Genomic DNA, 21,181 nt, shown 5'->3' on the forward strand with positions numbered 1-21,181 from the left:
AAAACGGCTGTAATTCCTAAACGGTTCACCAGATATGAATATCATAAAATTAAAGCTGACAGCTAGTATGCAGTTTAACTTTGTATTCATTCATTTCAAATCCAAATCCATCCTGGTGTACAGTACCAAAATAACAACAATAAAAAAAGTCACGATCCTGTACAATTAACTGTGCACACACACACACACTTTTTGTGTGTAATAAAGCACATTTGATATTTACATTAGTTTCTGATGACCTGCAGGCTTTACGGATGGATAATTACAGCACATTAGATAATTAGAAAATTCACTTCAAGCCTCTCCAATGTATGAAATGTAGCCTATAAGCTTCTGAAATGTATGTTTCTTTTTAGGCTGTGCATAAGAACAGGTTCGTTTTTTATAACATTTACCAGTTATAAACAAGTATATTTTATGTCGTGGTACCTCTCTGAGTGCAGCAGTCTTGTAAATAGGCTATCTAACACACAAGGCTGTCGGGGCCAAATGAAAACCAAATCAAACAGTGAGATAGAAAAAGAAAACAAAAGAAGAAAATAAACAAAGCGAATTTCCCCGTTAAACTGCCTATCATCGGCTACAAATGAATTGTGCAATTTATGTCAATGGCAATATTGGTAAGCAATATTTCATTAGACACCGAAAAAATAATTTAACAGACACAGATTATGCACCCTGCTTCAGGGTTTTATGGATTTTAGAAGTGGCTATAATCTGGAGATACATTTCGTTACAGGTAGTCTATTTAATATTTGCTGCTTGACATCTGCTTGTTACAGATGTTTGTGCTTACACGCACCGATAGAATGTATGATAGACAAATGTTTGTATTCGTCGCAACTAGAATTGACATTAGCTGCTGTTAGCTCTCTCAGACCAAACTGCAGGGAACTGCTCGGCTATAGCGACCTCAGCGGTTTCCCCTGCTAGGTGGCTAGCGGATACTGATTACGGTTCACTCTGGTTAATGGTGTGTCTTTAGAGAGCCACCGCCAATTTTATGCTCCAGTGCTTTCTGATTCAACTGTCAGAGAGAACGACTGTAACCGGAAAGCTCTTGTTCTCTGTTTCTGTGTGAAGTCCCGCTGAGCTTTTATCTTGCAATTCGATTGCGTAACACTTCATAGACGCGCGCTGTCCTATTTGTAGACACTGCAGCTCTTCGCATGGGCAATAGGAAGTAGAGCGTCACTCGTGACGCCACAATGCTGACGTTTCAAACTGCGTGCGAATTTTGACGCAGTAGTCCCCCATCCGTCATCGCTGCCTTCTCTTCCAGCCGATTAGCTAATAGAACGCCTAGCAAGCATTTTTCCCTGTTCTGTCAGACTCTGTCAGACTAATACATATGGTCCCACTGGTTAGTTAGAGTACATGCCATGCGTACAGTATATCCTGGAAGCTTACTATTCCATTGTAGCAGGGTCCTACATTTCTTTCAGCATCATGCAAGAGACGAAAAAGCAGATAAAAACGCAAGTACATGTGGCACACAATGTAATGTTTGGGAATGGTGCGTGGGTGTGTGTGTGTGTGTGTGTGCGCGTACATGTGTGCTATTTAATGCATGAACAGATTTTAACAATGATAACATATGCATTTTAGTAAAACATTTTATTTTTCATATTGAATTATGCCCTATGTTTATTCTGTCTGCATCTTTAGAATTCAGTGAAAAAAATGACAGGTTTGCTAAAATGTAAACACTTCTCTGTAATCTGTATTATCAGACACATAATTTGATATCTGATGACCTACGGGATGGCAAGATATACAAAATCCAACCCATGAATTTCAAATACAGGCTCTAACACACAGGAAACAAAATTATATCATACTATGATTGTACAGTGATAAATAATATCTGCCATCAAATCTCTTGAACATGCAGGAATACTTCATAATTATGCTCAGTGCTCAGATGCAGGTTTCCTTTTTTCTATCATGCACCAACCACTCCATAACAAAGTTAAGCTTCATCATTGCTGATTGAAGCCTGGCCTAAGAGATCTGGAGGTCAGGAAGAGTGAGAAAGCTAATGAAATGTTTGGGGAAAAGACAAGTCAATTGTGAGGCAAGAATACTTCTTGTTCTCAGACTAATGAAGTGCCCTGGCTTGTTCTTCCATCTAGTTGATGACGCAGGTCTTGGACTGGGATTGACTCGGGGCCTGGTTCGCTGTAAGACATGGACCAAGAGTTTAGTTGTGATGCATGTCCTAAGGGATACAATACATTACATTCCCAGCATTCAGTGGGACAGATCTCTAGATTAGCAGTAGACACAGAGATGATGCCAGAATTTTGCTTAACACAAACATTTTAGTCCCTCAGTTCAGCACCCATGTTCATAAGCCGTCTCAGTGCAGAAGTACCGATGTCAGATAAGACTTCTCCTGCCTATAAACAAAAACCTGAGCCCACACCGGCCCATTTTGGATAAGATTGGGACCCCTGCTTCATAAGATAAAAGGTAAAACAGACCATAGATCAGCACTCCTACTCTGAGTCACTATAAATATCGGTCCAATTACAACAATTACATTTTGGTATTTAGGAGACGCACTGGAGGTAGGGAGGAGCTGCACTTTTGAGGGCCTTGTAGGTCATCACCAGTGATGATGCAAGCAGCAACTAGTAGTTTTTGTTTTCTTGTGTGAACAGTTGTCTATGCCAGTAATAACTGTGGCTGGAAGTCCCACATCATTGGCTACAGCAATGTGATCACTGTAAAATCACAACAGCACCTTCTCATTTCACTAAGAAGTTGTAAATTCAATTGTAACACAAAGTTACAGACAAATATTGATTGAATCCAGGACAATGTCTTCACACTGATATGGTTGATGAACACAATGGATTGACTTTCCTGTAGAACAGTGGTGTTGTATTCCTCCTGTGGAATTCTTGATGCTGACTCATTCTATGTCATGGCACATACAGGCCGTATTGGTAGGCAACAAACACTCTATTACGCGACTTAAAATAGTTGTTTCCATTTCTTTGTTTACTACTCTTACCCACAACTATATGAACTTAGCCCACACCTTGGCTGTGTTACGGTGTGAGGTATTTAATGGGCAGTCTTGTTCTTGGCAATTACAGGCAGAGCGCTCCGTTCCAGCGCCTTCCATTAGGAACAAGACACGGTCGAGTGGCGTGCTGAATTGCCTTAATTCCGAGCTCATAAAGATGGTCCTGAAGACAGCTCTTCCCAGGCCATGTCGCGGTCCACTGCTAAGTTTCATTGACCGTAATTCACAGCGGTTCTCAGCCCCGTCTCCCTCCCTTACCCCCCTTGGAGGCCGTGGTCGCCGCAGGCTCCTCCTTTTGCGTCTTGGCCCCCTCCAGTGAGGCCAACTTGGCCTCGTACTCCTCCTTCAGTGCGTTCCACTCCTTCCTGTTGTTCAGCAGACGCTCTAACATGGGGGTGATCTCCACATGGAAACGAGAGAACTCCTGGGCAGGACGAGGCAGGGGAAGGGCAGGGAGAAGACGAGGAGAGAGGAGTGAGAAACAGAGCTACTTGAGTTGTACTGAGAATTCAGCTCACAGAGCCTCTTTCTGTCTAAAAGCTGACCTGTCATTAGTCATTAGGGTGAAATATAATTACTCAGGTGAGTGAGACAAGCAGGCGGGTTCCTGTACATGAGCAGACCAGTAATTCCTTTGACAGCACGTGTGCTTTTTCCATTTAGAAAATGATGGGATCTCTTGCTGACTGACGCAGCAGGAAGCAGGCCAGCCGGGCTCACCTTGTATACGAACGCGCAGACAAAATCGATGAAACCGCACTGCAGCTTGGGAAGTTCAGCCGCTTTGTTCCGGTCCATCATGGGCTAAGGAGGGACGGGGAGGGGGGGGGGGAAACAAAATGGACGCTCCCATTAGTCAGGTAATGCAAGGAAGGATAAATCTGTGACGGTCCCCGCAGGTGGCCAGGATAAGACACGCACAGCTGAAGGATAAATCTAACAGGAGGAGATAATATGAGCGGGTCTGAAATCGGTGGTCTGATGTTAATGTGTCTGCAGACACCGCCGCGGTAGCTTGCAGCATACATCTCACATCTCATGTGTTTGCAGGCTGACAGCAGCCTTGGAGGCAGGGGTGCAGCCCAGCTGACTGGGCCAGCCTGACCGCTCTTTCTGATTCAGTGCACCACATAATGGGTAATTTGTCTCAAAATGCCTCACAGGAACACCCCCTCACCCTGCTACCAATCTCCCCATCCCTCCCTACCCCCCTCCCCTTTGTTCCTTCTCCTCCCTCATTGGTCTAGCTGTCTGTCTTACAATGGGCTGTTGCTCCAGCACGGTCCTTTCCAGGTCACCCTGTTCCCAGAACTCCGCCGCTACGGACAACGCCACCTGCAGGAGCAGAGTGTTATGATCACTGATCACTGAGCAGTGGCACATTAATCACACACTATCATTCACAGCATTATTGTGTACTTTTGTCCTGTTTGCTGTGTACTGGGCCATAGTAGTCCATTGTTAGTATTATCTTAAAAAAAAAAAAGTTAAAGATTTATACTGAATTTAGTTTAAATGCTATATAAAATAAAATAAAAACTTTTTCTAAATTTGTTGGGCTGAAACAGCACCCACATTTTCCTTGGATTCCTCTGTTTTATATATGAATGTTCTATACTTCTCTCACTTCTCATTTACCTTAAACAATATATGTTATAGACATAGACATGTTATAGTCACAAAAGAAATTAATGGAAGAAGATGCCAAACCACAGCTTGTCTCTCCCAACACAATCTCAAGTTTGTGCCAAGACCAGGGTTCAAACAGAAGAATATTCCAAACAGCTAGGGATGAAATATAGAATACCAGACCTAGATGCAGCACTCAGATCCCAACTTACAACTTACTCCAAAACTAAAAGAAAGGTCTGCATTTTATCTAGTCGAAGGGGGGAGGGGCTACCCCTTCTTCTCATGGCCCATGCATACTTAATGATCGGGGAGGATCCAAGTAGTACTGATTTCTTCCCTTTTCTATATATTACTATTGGTTCAGGTCAATCTACAATACAAAAAATCTTTTTAAGGTTATAAGGAAATTGACCATCTCCAAGTGAACATAGTGGTAACATTAAATATTAATATTTTTTGATATTTTGGAGAATGTTTGTAAATATTTGTGAGATACTAAGTTATAAACCCAGTACGGACAGACACTCTGGCTTCTGTTTTATTCTGGTATGGCCTGACCCAGACTATCCAAAACAGTTGTTGGTGTATTAACCAATTTTAAAGGTACAGAATCCTATGAGTATGAGGAATGCCAGCCTTGAGTATGGCGTTTGCTAGGCCACCCCTGTTGACACACACACACACACATTTACACCTCAAATGGCTGCCCTTCCAGGTCCTGCTCTCTGTGTCTAATCTCCAGACCACGCTGGCCGAGTCCTTTGAAGTTTCTTAGGACCCAGAACAGGCCTAGAATGGTGAATTAGAGGTCCCACACACCCTAGGGTCTGGACTGAACTGGGCTGGCAGTGCCAGTGTTGACTGTGGCCTGGGTGCACGTAATTATCCAGTATCAACACAGATACCCTGATAAGCTAGCAGGTGGTCAGCTCCTACATTTGTTCCATCCTCCCCTTTCCTTAATTTAAGAAGGTTCATAACAGGACTGTCTGGTGTTTCCAAACATCCATTGCAGCTGCATTATACTTGGCCATGCCCCCATAATGAACGGGGGCCCCATAAAAACAAATTTTTAGAATATCAAGCTGATCGTCTGGTCAGTATGATAATATATGTGATGTCACCCCTTGGAGAGAGGGGATCAGTGGTGAGGATATTCACTTCCTGCTGGCCTGGACCTCCAGCAGCTGCCAGCTGTGCCAGTTGTTCAGGAGCTGTAACTGCACGGCTCAACTGGCAGATTATTAAGGGAAAAGAAGCAACAGCTGGCTGCAAACATGAAATTGGGGCAAAAAAGAAAAAGGGAGCAAATAGTTGTTAATAAAGTCATATTTTTAGTTACAAGTCAATCAACACCCAGAAGCCTTGTTGCTTGATCTTCCTTATTCAGCAATTAATCTTAACATCTTCAAACTCTTACCCACCCGTGGCCAGTGGCACACATACACCCGCTGGCCACATTCCCTAATCTGATTTAAAAGGTATAGTCCTCTGCTGCTCTGATCTGCCAGATAGTAAGCACTCTAATTGCTGGTGTTTGTCAGGACACACGCAACTATCACCTCATATATCCCTCTGCTGTTCATGCGATTCTCCACGGGGTCCATTACACTCACAGGACTATGGAGCCACCTGGCAGGCTAGCACTAGTACAGGGTCACTCAGAGATGCATTGTGGGAGCACACAACATACTTTTCAAGAACAGGATTACCTTGCTCTGGATCTCCCAGGGTTTGGCAATAGCAGACAAGTCACAGGCAGTCATCATCATGGCCCTATAATGAAAAACCATAGAAACAATGTTTAGTGTCATCAATACCTCGCTATGGGGAAATAACAAACAATGCTCTGTGTGCCAGGTGCCTTCTTTAGATCTGAGTGCATTGTATTTATTTATTGTTACTATTTTTTTTTTTTTGGGGGGGGGGGGAGTAGAAGAATTGTGTAAAGTTTACACTGCAATGAACTCCTTGCCTAGAGGACATTGGCAATGTGGTGTTGGATGTCCATTTACCTACAAACCCTATTACATTAGTGGTCATTATTTTTAAAAGTCCTGACTTACTATGGGCCACTATTGTGTTCCAGTGGGGGTTTGGACGATGGAAGGTGGCTGATGGTGGTGGAGTTGGATGGAGGGTTACACTCACATGACTATCTCCTTTCTGGTGGTCTCAAGCATCATGAATTTGGTCCAGGTGTCCCAATCCTCATAGGTTTTGGACAGGTCCACAATTTTCTGGAACATGGCTCTTTTCCTGCAGGTTGATAAGAAGAAGCAACCCGTTCACCAATTACTTTCTCATTGCTGCTGCCTATACTCTATATACCTTATGCGTTTAGCCATGAGTTTTTCCGGACATTTCTTTTGACCTGTTCCATCTTCCAACACCAACAGAGCGAGTGTCCAATGCACTGTGGTACCTTAACTGGTGTCATGTCAATTACCAGCTGTACTGCAGGCTCAACACATTTTTGTTTCAGACGTGAGGATATTTTCCCAGTACCCTCACATATGGAGATGTAGTGGCTGTTAGACCACGCACATTCATCAGACATATTTTTGTAATAAGCACTATGCAATGTTGTGGAGCCATTAACTGGTTTCTTGCAGCACTTGCTGTTGTTTTCCACATTGATTCCACAGATTTTAAGAATGATTATTCTTATTATTATTTTGGCCAGAACCTGTATAACCACTTAGAGCTTACTTGAAATATAGAGCCAAGTCAGTTGCAATGATGGCGATGTCCATCAAATGGATGACATGCTCGTGCTGTCGTCTGTTCAGATTCTGGTAAATGTTTAAGTCCTGAAATAAACATTCAAATATAGATTATAATATGCTATTCACATAATATGATTTATTTACAAATGAAACATTTGCAGCTTATTTTGAATTGCGGATAGAGACACTGTAATTCATTACTATGGTTAGAGACACGGCGTTCTCGTTTGTCTGTTTAGCCTCAAAGATGGGGTGAGTGGTGGCTCGGCTGATTTTCAAATCATTCACTGGGGGATGGTAACTTATCCAGCATCCAGTGCTAGTGTTGTCGAACTACAGCCTTACATCATCTCTCAGCAGTGTTTTCCCAAACTCCAGGTGGTGTCTCTCTAAGATGGAGGAGCCGTGAAGTTTTGCCAGGGGGTTTCCGGATCTGTGGAAACAGAAAACATGGGGTGGGGCAGAGCTCGCATTGGATTAATGAAAGATTAAAACTCATCACTGAAAGTTTTTTTTTGAAGAGGTCAGTTAATGTCAGAGGTGGGGGGTTTTATGTGCTCAGCTAAAACACACCTGGATTCGAGATATGAGAGTGCCATATATCAGTGATGATAAGACATGATTAAAAGCACATTTCTTACTGAATGCGCAGGCTAAGGTAGAATCATAGGGCATTCTATTAGTGAACATTAGGGTCCCCTGCTTACTTCATCTGATAGAGGTTATTTGTTCCTCGGTGGTCAATGTCATGGCAGAAACCGGCAGTAACCATGGCCATGGCCTCCAGGTCAGTGTAGTAACGCTTCAGGTCGCCTGTCTAATGAAAAGAGGCAAGAGTGATGGAGGCCCCCACAGATCAGTATGGAGGTGCACCTGAGACTCGCCATGAGAGCCGGGCCTGTACCCCTCTCTCTCTCTCTCTCTCACACACACACACACACACACATGCACACACACACACACACACAGTTCCTCCAGAGAGCTCGTTATGCCAAATGAAGCATGGTATCACAGCAGCAGGGTGTTCATAATGAGCCTGTCCCTGTTACATCCTCGGTGAGTTATTAGGAGAGGAAGAAAATAAAGCCCAGATCGAGAGGAAGGAAGTGTTCCAGCCTGGAATTACTCGAGAGGTCATGAGGTGAGGGTGCTCTTGATTTCTGCGGCAATACGACACGGAGAACATGGCGCAGAATCCCAGCCTGCCACAGACGATACGACCACCTGTAACACTTGTGTGCCAGGCAGTCGGCCCCGATGCTTATTCCCTCTTCTCTCTTGTTTAAAGAAACATCAATTGAACTATGCTGTCCTTGCACTGTGAACCTTGCTCCCACACAGGGATGACCAATGAGTCTGTGCCAGTGACCTTTCCACACTGCAAGACACGCAGCACGCCAGGTAAGCAAGTGCTGAGGAGAGGCGCATTACACTGATGACAGGTGTCTGGAGAGCAGCTCGGAGTGCTTATGTCACATAACACCAGCCCTAGCCAGCTTAAGCCCACTCTATACTGGCAGGAGGGAGCCAGTTGGCTGTAAAAAAAATTAATTCACAATTTAGTCATTCAGATGCTTTTAGCCCAAGTGACTTACAATAGTGCATTTCACATGGTAAGCCAACTCCATAAGACCTACAGATATGTAAAGTTACAATCATATAAGTGCCACCTTCATTGTGCATGTGTGTCAAAACCAATGAGATAAAGTTAGCCCTAAATAGAAACATTGAGGAGTTGCCTGAGAAGGTGAGTTTTTTAGATATTTGCAGAAAACATCCAGTGAATCTGCCTTTGTGACTGATGGGGAAAGTCATTCCACCATCAGGGGATCAGGGCAGAGAACAGCGGGCACGGCAAGGGGTGGCTGGCAGGCGCTCAAAGAGATGGGGACAGGCAGCTGGCAAGAGGATGCTGAAAGGACAGAATTGATTGGAGGGTACAGGGTATCATTGTCTGAAGATAGAAAGGGGAAGTACCATTTGCAACTTGGCATGCCAATCGGTGTGAACTGAATTGAATGCAAGCAGCCACAAGAAACCAGTGAGGAGTTTTAAAAAGTTAAAAAGTGTATAAATTCAGACAGGTTGAAGACCTGCAGTTACCTCTCCAGTACAGAGGCACGGTTAAAATCAGTTTTAAAAAATCTAGCTATTATTAAGCTGAAGGGCTCAGCTTGTGCTCAAAGTCTTTCCAGACTGGGAGGATTTAAAATACATGTACACACAAATGTATTTGAAATATTTATGTGCATGTACAGTATCTTTTTTGTGTGGTTCATTCCTCTGTGCAACCTGCCAAGCAACCTATGCTCCTACCATTTTTTATTGTCGCTCATGGATACATTTTTGAGTGTTTTGCATTTTGTAACAAAATACAATTTAGTGTATTTTTGTCCTTTCCGGTGGGACAGGGGAGTTTAAGTAACAAGAAAGTCCAAAAGATCTGTCAGCCACCCTCACAGTCTTACAGACATGAGAGGGTAACCCCAGAAGGCTGCATGGAGGTTCAACTTACCATAAGCAGCGTGAACATGGTCTGCCCCACGTTGAAACCATGCCTCCAGTTGTGGTAGGTGATCTTCCTGTAGCCCTTGCTGAGGGAGTACATGAACCTCACCAGAGTCTGAGGGAAGCACAGTCTCTCAGCATCAACAACCACACAGATTTCTCATTCTTGAAACTGACCATCTCCTGAAGCATATTAACATGCATATTGTCATATTACCACCTAAAAACTTCCTTGACAGTTATGAGATTCAAATACTTTCCGGAAAAAAACTAAATCTCAGACAAGAAACTATGTATATATATATATACACTCACCGGTCACTTCATTAGGTACACCTGTTCAACTGTAAACTGCACCCATTAACACAAATATCTAATCAGCCAATCACATGGCAGCAACTCAATGCATTTAGGCATGTAGACATGGTCAAGACGATCTGCTGAAGTTCAAACCAAGCATCAGAATGGGGAAGAAAGGTGATTTAAGTGACTTTGAACGTGGCATGGTTGTTGGTGCCAGACCGGCTGGTTTGAGTATTTCAGAAACTGCTGATCTACTGGGATTTTCACGCACAACCATCTCTAGGGTTTACAGAGAATGGTCCGAAAAAGAGAAAATATCCAGTGAGCGGCAGTTCTCTGGGCGAAAATGCCTTGTTGATGGCAGAGGTCAGAGGAGAATGGCCAGACTGGTTCGAGCTGATAGAAAGGCAACAGTAACTCAAATAACCACTCGTTACAACCAAGGTATGCAAAAGAGCATCTCTGAACACACACCACGTCAAACCTTGAAGCAGATGGACTACAGCAGCAGAAGACCACACTGGGTGCCACTCCTGTCACCTAATGAAGTGGCCGGTGAGTGTGTATATATATATATATATATATATATGCAAAAGAAAAGGTGAAATACTGTTCAGTATGATTTGAAGGACTGACTCCCTTTCAGTAATGAGGTGATATTTTGATCTCAAAATATTTTTCCTATAGTGCAAGACAGTAATGGTTGCCTAGCAATTGGCAGGTTGTGAAAGCCTTAGCCAACCATAGTGCAGATCTCTAATAACATTATCCAACACCTGCCTTGTTTTGGTGCCAGAAGTGAAACGTGTAGGCAGGATTAGTCTGAGTCCCAGACTGCAAACAGGACACATATTCACTGACACCCCAACCTCACCTCACCTCTCTAGGGATATGGAACTTGTCCACTACGCCCAGTTCGTAGTACATCTTAATTCCGCACTTGACCAGGTCCAGCTCCGTGAAGTCAAAGTCACAGAAATGGAACTCAAAGATCTCTGACTCTTCTGAATCTGGAAGCTGTTCTTCCTGGGGAAGGATGAAAATTAGTTTGGCATGGTCTGTGGGGGAGGTTGAGGCAAATTGCAGATGTGAAGCAGTTGCAAACATCCCTTACCAAGATTGCTTCAAGCTCATCTTCTTCGCAGTCATTAGGCTCCTTGTTGTACAACTCTCTTGTATTCTAGATACAGGTGACACACAATTAGCTTTGTCCCTGGGGTTGCCAGTTTCTGTTGCCCAATTATGGGACACTAAATAGCATACAAGGGTGACAATATTGTGACCATTAGGGAGGCAGATTATGGGTAATGTCACTCAACCGATATGAGGAAATGCTGGTTGTTCAGAAAATTAATTGTTTCCCAAATTTGGAAAGTCCAAAGCTAAAAAAAAACAAAACACGTGACAGAAGGATGTCCCACGTGGACACTCCGAAACGTGGGACATCTCGGCTAATACAGGACAGCTGGCAGCTCAACTGAATCACATTTTGTTTTCAGACTGTTTGAATTTCCTGTCTGCCAAACCCTGGATTATCTTTAATTTTATGTGTTCAATCATAATTCCGCATGTTATCTTTACACCATTGACAGTGTGGGGGAATTTATGAATGCATTATATGTTCAAGGTAACATTAAATCAGCAGAAATGACATGGTACTATCCATTGTGCAATATACGCTTTACAAATTAACCTACCAGGATGTTCTGAATCTCATCTTTCCTGCACTTGACATGATAGAGGACCATGTCCTGGAAGATGTCCTTGCGATTTTCCAGTTTATTCATCTTATCATACGTGTCCGTGTTCAGCACCGACCAGCCAAGGAACTGTGTCAGAGACTGAAACGACAAGAACACTGTGAGTTTTCTAAAAGTTTACCTCACAGAAATCTGGTCCTCTGACCACGGGTCAAAAAACAGAACAACATGTGATGGGAAGGATATTTGAAAGTGACTATTCCATTGCCCTCTGCTAAATGTTTATATAGAGCAAGGCTACCCAACCTTGATTCCTGGAGATCTACTGTCCTGTAGGTTTTCACTCCAACCAAAACAGAGCACACCTCATTGAACAAATAGAGATCTTGTTGAGCTGCTAAATAGTAGAATCAGGAGTGCCAATTTACATTTGAAATGCAAACCTACAGGCCTAACCCAAACCATGAAAAACAGCCCCAGACCAAGGGGTATCCAGATACTTTTGGTCATATAGTTTATCAAAGATGGGTACAATCAATACTATTATGTAGTAAAAATGGGTGCCTAATTTATGTATCAATTTTTGTATGTGAGGACCAATGACTGCATGTTGTCAGTATCACTGAAGCACCTCCATGAGTGTTTCATCCATCTCATCAAAGGGCTTCCCATCCTTCCTGTTGTAAAAGGTGGCCACGCCCACAATCTCTTCTTTCTTGTTGACGATGGGCAAAGACAGCACATTCTTAATGGTCCAGCCTGAGTCCTCCAGAGGTCCTTTCTGATGAGAGGAGAGTCGCTCACTAAATGCCACTTCACCCACATTTCATCACAATTCATTTCTATGCAACAGCCTTGTCTCACTTAGGCATGTATGGATTTTACACCTCAGTTTATCTAATGTCCATAGTTGAGGTGTTGTGACTGAAGCCACAATATCAATATTGGCCAAATGGTGTTCTGAGAATGTATTTAATTCCTCTTATTTTATGGGACTAACATAAGCCTCGTTGATCGATTTGTTCTCTGCAGCACTTCTAATTATTCTGACCAGAATTGTTGAGAGGAACATTGTTTTATTTTGGGTCTGCACAGCTGCGTTGTTTGCCTCTGAGAACACTTTAGACCTGGCCCTTTCTTTCAATCATTGGTCGAGAGTGGATTACAGAGCCGAATCAATGGCGTGTGGAGGAGAACGGGATGTCTGAGGACATTACTTGAAATTCAAAGAAATCGTCCTGCCCGGCATTCATTATGTTGCAAATCTGCGGTGCAGAAACAGGAAGAAAAAAAGGAGAAGTCTGTGATTAAGCACACTCTGAGAAAAAGAAAAAGAAAAAAAAAGAAGGAAAAATTAATTACAGCATTCAGAAATTTTGCAATTATCTACGATTTCGGTTTGGGCGAGCGCACGCCGTTTCCCAGCTCTGCGCGCCTGACGGCTGCATAATGGCCTGTTACGGCCGTCAGACCGTGAGGCCGCCCTGTCAGGCTGCGTTCAGAGAGCGCTCCTCCCGCCGGGGACGCCTCTCACCAGTCCATTCTCGGCCACGTATGTGGGCAGGCCGCTGCACAGGGCCCAGTGGTCCGCTGGGGGGCTCCTGAAAACCACAAGAGAACAGCCTATTGGTACCGAAGAAAAAAAGGATATCAAGATTTAAGCACCGGCCAGGGCAGACAACTAATTACCGGAGGCTTAAGGGGCACAACATACATCTACTGAACTTTAATTAAACAGCAAGAGAATACGATCAGAAAATGATAACGGCAAATACTATTTGATGACTCACGGAATGACTTTGATCTCCTCTTTTCCATGCAATATGTAATCGATTACTTTGTAGAATATAATTTCCTGAAAGGAAATTTATTTTGTGTAAGTCAAAACTGGTCTCTATCCAGTGCATTTCAAATATTGAATTGGAACAGTGGTAGTGGTTCTCTAGATTGACAGACACCTCCACATTATAGCATTGGAAATATCCACTTTTTAAATTTATTGTATCATTATTTGTGTTACGATGTAGGGTTATGCCTAAGAGCAAAACGCATAGATGGAGTAAAATACCTTCCATGATCATTAAGTTAAATGAATGTGCATGTTCATTTACAGTCAGTGAGTGAGGAGGAAAGAATCACTCACTCTGCCATCCGGAGTCTTAGGCCCATCATAGGGAGGAACCTCCCCCATCAACACTGGCCAGAGGTCAAAGAATTCCTGTGAACACACAAGGGATGTTAGAGGGATACCAAGACACACACAGACCTGCACGCACACACATTAAGGCGCAGACATACACACTTACCTTTTTAACATCTTCGTTTCTGAATGATTAACAGCTTGTACTTATTGTGCGCCTTGGCGTTGGAATGTTTTACAAGATAAGATAAAACTGGCCCTACAAATACCTTTTACTGATTTCAAATGATTCATTCATGGAATATGAATTGAGGAGTGTAGCTGTTTTCACACATGAGAGCCTAAGGTTTATTTGATTCATTTTCGTGTCACTATTTTACTGTATTGTCATTTCAAATATTGTTGTCTGGAGTCTTGTGCATTTATGTATTTGTATGCTGCTTTCTTGCCACCTCAACTGTGAAAAAGAGATGCCAATCTCAATGGAGATTTTTTAACAGTATAAATAAAATAAACTCGCACACACACACACACAGCACAGCACAGCACAGACACTATCACATTATTCACACCATTTTTAAATGATGGTAGTGTTTTCCCTTTAACTTCAGTCATATGTTAGTTTTCCTAACCCTAATAACAGTGCTTATACTGTAGGTAAGGGATTCTGTGAAGTGAATAGTTTTCTTTCACATTTTTAACATTTCGAATGCAGGTCTTAAATGCAAAAAGAAAAAATTACATAAAATTCACCCCATTCCAGTCGATTTAACAGTAGATTTTTTCAAGAAAAAAACAATGCTGAACCTTATTGGCTTTCATAGGACAGATCAGCCGATACAATTTCTTGACAAAATAACAGTTTTAAGTTAAAGCAAATAAATAATAGGGCAAATGTCTAAAAGATGCCAAAATAACAATCGAATCTGAATGATTTTTTTGGAGGGACGCTGCTCATGCTTTTGTGAAGCAGATAAATTCATGTCTGTCTTCTCTGAAGTTTCCATATACGGGAGTGGCTGAGAGGAGTGATGGTAGATTTGAAAGTGCACCGAAACGCACAGCACTGACTTTCTGCCGCGTACTGCGGTGATTCATTATTTTGAGGATTCGATTCTGGATTGCTGCCATGGATACCCGACCATCGCTGGCAGCCAGACTGCAAGTACTGTTGAGACGCAGTCACCTTTGTCTTGGTCATGTCCAGGAGTCCTACGGAATAGCGCTCACAGTTGAGGAAGGCTCTGACTGTGTAGAGGGCCTTGTGGAACTGTCGCTCGATGTCGGTCAGCTCCTCGAACACCTTGCTGGCAGACCACAGCAGCACCTGCGGAGGACGAAGCGCCAAGCAGCCCAAAGTTCAAAGCAACATGGCGTATATCATGATATATCACATATATCACAATATTTCTGCCACTCTGCTCAGAAACATTGCATCCATCCATATTATAATGCATACTTGATGCAATTTTTTAATATGAACGTATTCATCCACTTTCCAAAGCATGGCCTTGAATGATAAATTCACATTTTCTTTGGTGACTAGTTGCAACAATAAAGAAGCATCTTACCTGCCCTCTTCTGGTCTCACAGTTGTGAAGGTAATTGAGGTGGAAGACTCTCAGCACCAGATTGGCAAAATTAATGTACTTCATCAGGGTCTATAAGGGACAACAAAGCCTTCTTACAATTTCGGTCCTCATCTACTCAATGTTAATTAGTGGACAAGTGGACATTCATTTTAATGGCAAAATGTAACATTGTCTGTTGTAACAAAGACTGCCATATAGCAGAACTTTGCAATGAAGTTGTTTATCTGTACTTAGCACATTCTACCAATTAAAAATGTATTGTATTTTCCTCTAAGTAATTGTCACACATTTCTTGGCAATCATATTATTTTAAGCCAGCAGCCACACATTTAAGCCAGAAATGTTTTGTTTTTTTTCATCTGATGAAACATATTTCATTCACAATGAAAACTGAAAGCCGACGGACATGACCGGGACATTCTTGGAATAGTTGTTTTGCTCTGGCATGGGGAAAAAATAAGGAGGGATTCTGTGGAACACACAGCAAACACATGCAGTCTGGGGTTGGGGTTGGCATCAGTGGGTTGTGGTGAGAGTTGGGGGGAGGGGTGGGGGCCTCATTAGAATAGTACCTCCTCATCCTGTTTGGTGAAGTGTGGCCCCCCAATCTTGTTCACAGCCATGATGACAGCCACCATGTCTTTTCCATTCATGATGGGCGTGGCCAGGACATTCTTGGTCTGATATTCCGTGAGTGTGTCCACAAAATCGCTGAAGTTGCTATTCTGAAAAACAAAGACGTGTCAAAAACCCTTACTCTCTGGGCTAACTGATTATGCCATAGAGTCCAAAATGGGACATAGAACTTACACTGAGTAACACTTAAAAGATATTTTCAAAGAATGCTTTGCATCCTCCAGAGTCTGGGTAATTGGTATTTGAGTCCCGTAATCCCATAAGTGTATTCAAAAATAAAAATAGGCAAATAAAAGAAAAACGAAAAAATGCAACAATCGTGGTTAGAATATTTGTACCTATACAATACAACTAATATTCTTACTGAATTTAATGTCATTTCATTTGATGATATTGTGATATTACATTTTTCTGTACACAGACTCGGACTTAATATGTCTGTCTCTTCTTTGCTAAGTTTTATTACAGTGGAATGAGTGAACATGTGAGATGCGGTGTTCTGCTGACGTGAAACATAGGAGTGACCTTTAGAAATAATCCCGGATCACTCTAATTCAACTGAGATTATGGGGACAGTAATCCCCAGCCTTCCCAGTAACACCCAGTTTCCCAGAAGGCATTTGGGGGTGGGGGAGTGACACAATTTAATCCTGCCGGGCTTGCAGATGGACTATTGCTACTGCCATGCTAGTCCACAAGAGTGGGAAAATATGGAGGACTAAGACTCTATTACCTTTTCTCATTTACTAGGAAATGTATCTAATTGAATATTCAGTAGGAACCTTTACAAGACTTTTAAAACATCGCTCGGAACTGTGCATCTCTATTAGCATGAAAACATTAACGCTGATGGAGCCAATGCTAGGATGGCACAGATCCAATTCGTGGGCACAGTGTTTTTAAAAGCCTCATAATGGAACCTTTTATTTTCTTGTGAGTGCTTGGACAGGACGTTTGGGCTCAGGGTCAAGGGCGGTACTGTGAAAAGAATCATAAATCAATAATAATTGGTTTTAAAGGTATGCCTGATTAAATCACATGCTATAGTCTGTGAACACTGTGTTTTGTATCCATGTAAACAGACGGCTTTTTCTTATTTGCCTCTTTCGCTTCACCTAGTGGGGTTGAATATTTTGTAATATTGACACTGGATCTTCACAGATGCACTGTTTGTCAAATAAATGATAGGAGGTTAATTGTAGTGCAGCTGACTGAAAATGAAACAGAAATCAACCTTTAGAGGTGGAGAATAGTGCCTATCCAAGATTTCTCCGATGGATATTTATCATACACACATTTATAACACAAAAAACATATTCAAGGCACGGTACAATTTAAATAGGCCCAATCATATGCTTCATAAATACCTGAAGATTTTGGTTAAAGCCCTGAAATAGAGATGGGTAATACTTTGAGAAACTGTCACCCCACTGCACAAACGATGACAAACGGTAATTTCAGAATTTAGAATGGGAGTGGTTTTCATCTCATAAATCACCCTCTGTCAGAGGAAGGATGGAGAAAAAGACATGCTTTGTGCTTCCTTGGGTTTTAGGGGATAGGCCTATTCATTTTCTACAATTTTTAATATATATACTGAAACAATGAAAAATAATTTTTGATTTTCCAGTGAGAAACCAGGGTGTGAAACATGGGCAAAAACGCCACAGGCTTACATGCCCTCCATCATTATTTGTGGCTTTAAGTTAGACCAGTTCAGTAAGCACGGGAGATTAACACATCTTGGGCTGGACTTCTATTGCCAACTGAATCAAAACACACTGGTGAAGACTGCCAACTTTGTGTAATATAATTCTTATGCAAGAAATAAATTATTTCCTCAAACAAATCCTCTTCCTTTTTTCCACACTGTGTTTTATTTCTAAGAAATCAATTTTCTCCTTTTAGGTTCCCATTAAATAACATTAACGTTTGGAATGTAATAAAATAAATCTCTCATAAAGAAACAGTTTCACCCCTTCCCCCGACCCCCAACACCCTCTCCTCTTCAGCAATGATGATACCTGTATGATGCTTATCTGGACGAAGAAGGCAATGATGTCACTAATCCTAAACGACCTGCTGGAAAGGCTTTTTTCTCACAGTAGAGCACTCGTAACATTGCTGTGGGAGAATCCCTGTCAGACACGGTAATCAGAGTCCCCCTGGCAATATTTTATGGTGAAGACATGCAGTGTGATGAACCCAAATGTTATGAGGGTGCAGTAAAGTGTACGTAATGGCCGTAATGAACCAGTATATTGTTAAATGTGCCCATGCACATCTCTCTTCATACAGCGTAGCTGCTGGGAGTAATGAGATTATCTTGGCTTTGCAGGAACTCAGAATCCTAGTGGGACTATGCTGTCTCCTGGCGGCAGAGCACTGAATTGCTGAATAAGTCCATAATTACCAGCAAAATCGTTTCAGATTGTCATCTATAATCCACTATTCAATAAAATAAATTTCATAGTAATATGTATGCATGTATGTATGTATGTATACATAGACTTGTAAACCTGATTAAAATGTGTCCCCGACAGTAAAAAATGTCCACCAGGCTGCAAAGTGAGATACATCCACTGTCGGAATCTAAGAGCGGTTACCTGTGTCACATCGGGCACGTTGACGGTCTTCTTGGTGCAGGCCACGTGGCCCACGATCCCGGTGTCCAGCGGGTAGACGATCTCGCTGTCGGGCGGCACCAGGCACTCGTCGAGCGCGGCGTCCTTGTGGACGTTGAAGAGGCGCGTGGCCAGCTCGGCCGTGCCGTTCCGCATGCGGTACATGAAGAGGCTCATGCGGTCGGCCCGCATCATGAAGCTGAGGTGGCGCATGAGGTTGAAGATGGCCCGCTCCATCTGCAGGTTCTCCTGGAGGTCCCGCACCAGGTCGAACATGATCTCGCTCTCCTCCACGCTGGTCAGGTTGTGGAACTGGCTGATGTCCACCTCCGACCGTCTGCTCCCCAGGAGATCTGAGATGATCTTCGGCCTGAATTTGAGATCGTAGTACTCCTTGGCGAAGGCAGGGTTGCTGTCCAAAAACTTCTCCGCCACGTCTTTGTCCACTGCTGCCATTTTTTGGAGTAGCTGCTGCTCAAAATAAATAGTTCGAATATGGAATTTAAATACGGAGGTGGAAAATGACAGTGAAACACACCACAAATATATCTCCCAACAAACCCTGATTCTTCCCAAGAGCAGCCACTGTATTCAGTTGCTCACTCTGATCATCTCTCTGTGTTATTCTCAGCACCTAGTATGCAGGTAGCTGACAGAGAGCCGGGATTAAAGGGATTGTTTTAGCATGGTCATGTGGGTTTATAATCCTGTATCTAATTACATACTGTATTTGGATTATTGAATTCACAGTGCTAATCAAAATTGGAACACTTGAAAAGCAAGGAGTTGGTGGGAGGTGCGGTGGGGGGGGGGGGGGGGGGGAGGTTGTGCAGGGTGGAAATGTTGCTATCATCTATCATCTATAGCTGTGAAATAACACTGCCACAGCAGAGGTGGTTTAAAGAATAAAATAAAATAAAAAAGATGAACAGGAAGGTAATTAAGTATAATTATTCTTTCAGTACAAAAATGAATGATAAATGTGATCACTTAAAAATACTACTCAGAAAGATGAAAGAGAAAATGACTTTCATGAAGCAGATAAAAAATTGAAGTTTCTTTCACCCCTTCCCCTTTATTTATTTATCTATTTTCCTACTATGGGCCTGATTTACTAAGAGCGTTTGCGTGTGCAAATCCTTTTAGCACACACAAAACGAATAACACAACCAATGATTAGTGCAAGATAAATACCAAATACCATGGCCACTGGTCATGTTGTTTGTTTTACATGAACTAGAGATTTTTGCACATGCTAAAGCTCTAAGTAAATCATGCCCTATATGTTTTTTATGCATGCACAGACACCTGGCTGATTTCTGTTCTTTTTATTTTGGACCTATCAATCAAGTGTAAAACATCACATCTCAGATCCCTATGGCGTTCAAAACAATGCGTTGAGTCTGAAATTAACTGAATTATGTACTATATGTTGGATAAGGTTTTCTTGTCAAAGCTTATGTAAACTATGGCAGTGATATTCACATTACAGTTGTTATTACAGCTTCAACAGCTACACAATCAGACTAAGCAAGGCAGACAGAGTGGGGACAATATATCTTTGTTCATAAAATGTATCCTTCGTTCTGGCATGAAGAGAACTTTCAACCCTGCTACATTTAGCCACCCTAACACCTCCATTGTGTCTGTTTATTTTGGACCAGGGTGTTGGTTAAAGCATTGCTATAACCGTTCATCTTTCTGTGGATGGCCAGGACTGGTATTCTTTCAGGATTCTCAGATAGGTTTTTTTTATTTATATTAACCATACTTCCTTTGTTAGACAACCCTTTGCAGTAGGTAATATAAAAAATGCTATTGTCATATGACATATATAATATGGCTGCAGAAACAATAAATGGAAATTCATGCCCGATGCCATTAGTCTGTCTTGAAAACCTATTATATAGTCCTGGAAATCAATAACATATTTGGCATATAGTCAATGCAAGACTTACAACCATTTGTAAATGCAACTTAAGGCCATGCATGTTGTTCATGCTATAAGTAGCCACTCCATAGTTCATTTGCCCCACAACTAAGTTGTGTCTGCAAGCATTGTGATCGTGGTAGCACAGTCAAATCAAAAACCAAAATGGAAACAAGACTTACTTGAAAAGGGACAAAGGGAAACAAACCTATGGCGACTTCAACAAACAAGGAAATTACAACACAGAACAAGAAAATGCAAACTCAAAAACACCAGAACACAGTGGCATAAGTAGAACACATGGATTATTGACAAACAATCAAAATAACACAAGGATCGACCTGATCAAG

The 21,181-nt window shown here is 42.2% G+C and overlaps 1 protein-coding gene across 3 annotated transcripts; it reads right to left on the reverse strand.

Annotated features, from left to right (window-relative positions):
- Positions 1-1,598: 1,598 nt before the first annotated feature.
- On the reverse strand, positions 1,599-19,538 carry pde6a (phosphodiesterase 6A, cGMP-specific, rod, alpha). 3 transcript variants are annotated; one of them, XM_064328046.1, is made up of 23 exons: positions 19,463-19,518; positions 18,884-19,372; positions 16,214-16,366; positions 15,621-15,710; positions 15,236-15,376; positions 14,053-14,127; positions 13,700-13,764; positions 13,444-13,510; positions 13,127-13,174; positions 12,541-12,690; positions 11,907-12,050; positions 11,324-11,389; positions 11,089-11,235; positions 9,914-10,021; positions 8,106-8,215; positions 7,744-7,831; positions 7,382-7,482; positions 6,821-6,928; positions 6,382-6,445; positions 4,298-4,372; positions 3,758-3,841; positions 3,296-3,461; positions 1,599-2,181 (listed from the first exon to the last, which is right to left on the reverse strand). In XM_064328046.1, the coding sequence occupies exons 2-23, from the start codon at positions 19,355-19,357 to the stop codon at positions 2,132-2,134; spliced, it is 2,574 nt and encodes an 857-aa protein (XP_064184116.1). In that variant the 5' UTR covers positions 19,358-19,372; positions 19,463-19,518; the 3' UTR covers positions 1,599-2,131. The 3 variants fall into 3 exon arrangements, with proteins under 3 accessions (XP_064184116.1, XP_064184115.1, XP_064184117.1); XM_064328045.1 differs by having other exon boundaries at positions 18,884-19,538; XM_064328047.1 differs by lacking the exons at positions 13,127-13,174; positions 13,444-13,510; positions 13,700-13,764; ... (4 more) ...; positions 18,884-19,372; positions 19,463-19,518 and adding an exon at positions 12,961-13,062.
- Between the last annotated feature and the right edge of the window lie 1,643 nt (positions 19,539-21,181).

Source organism: Anguilla rostrata, chromosome 3 (assembly GCF_018555375.3).
Source record: "Anguilla rostrata isolate EN2019 chromosome 3, ASM1855537v3, whole genome shotgun sequence".
NCBI lineage: Eukaryota > Metazoa > Chordata > Actinopteri > Anguilliformes > Anguillidae > Anguilla > Anguilla rostrata.

What these genes read in the sequence shown, in the direction of transcription:
- pde6a (XM_064328045.1), bottom strand. Translation starts at nt 19,357, where the DNA reads ATGGCAGCAGTGGACAAAGACGTGGCGGAGAAGTTTTTGGACAGCAAC. An exon ending in TGGATGAAACACTCATGGAG is followed by an intron (nt 12,051 to 12,540) that starts GTGCTTCAGTGA and finishes TTGTCGTTTCAG; the next exon opens with TCTCTGACACAGTTCCTTGG. An exon ending in GACCACGGCCTCCAAGGGGG is followed by an intron (nt 2,182 to 3,295) that starts GTAAGGGAGGGA and finishes CATGTCTTACAG; the next exon opens with CGAACCAGGCCCCGAGTCAA.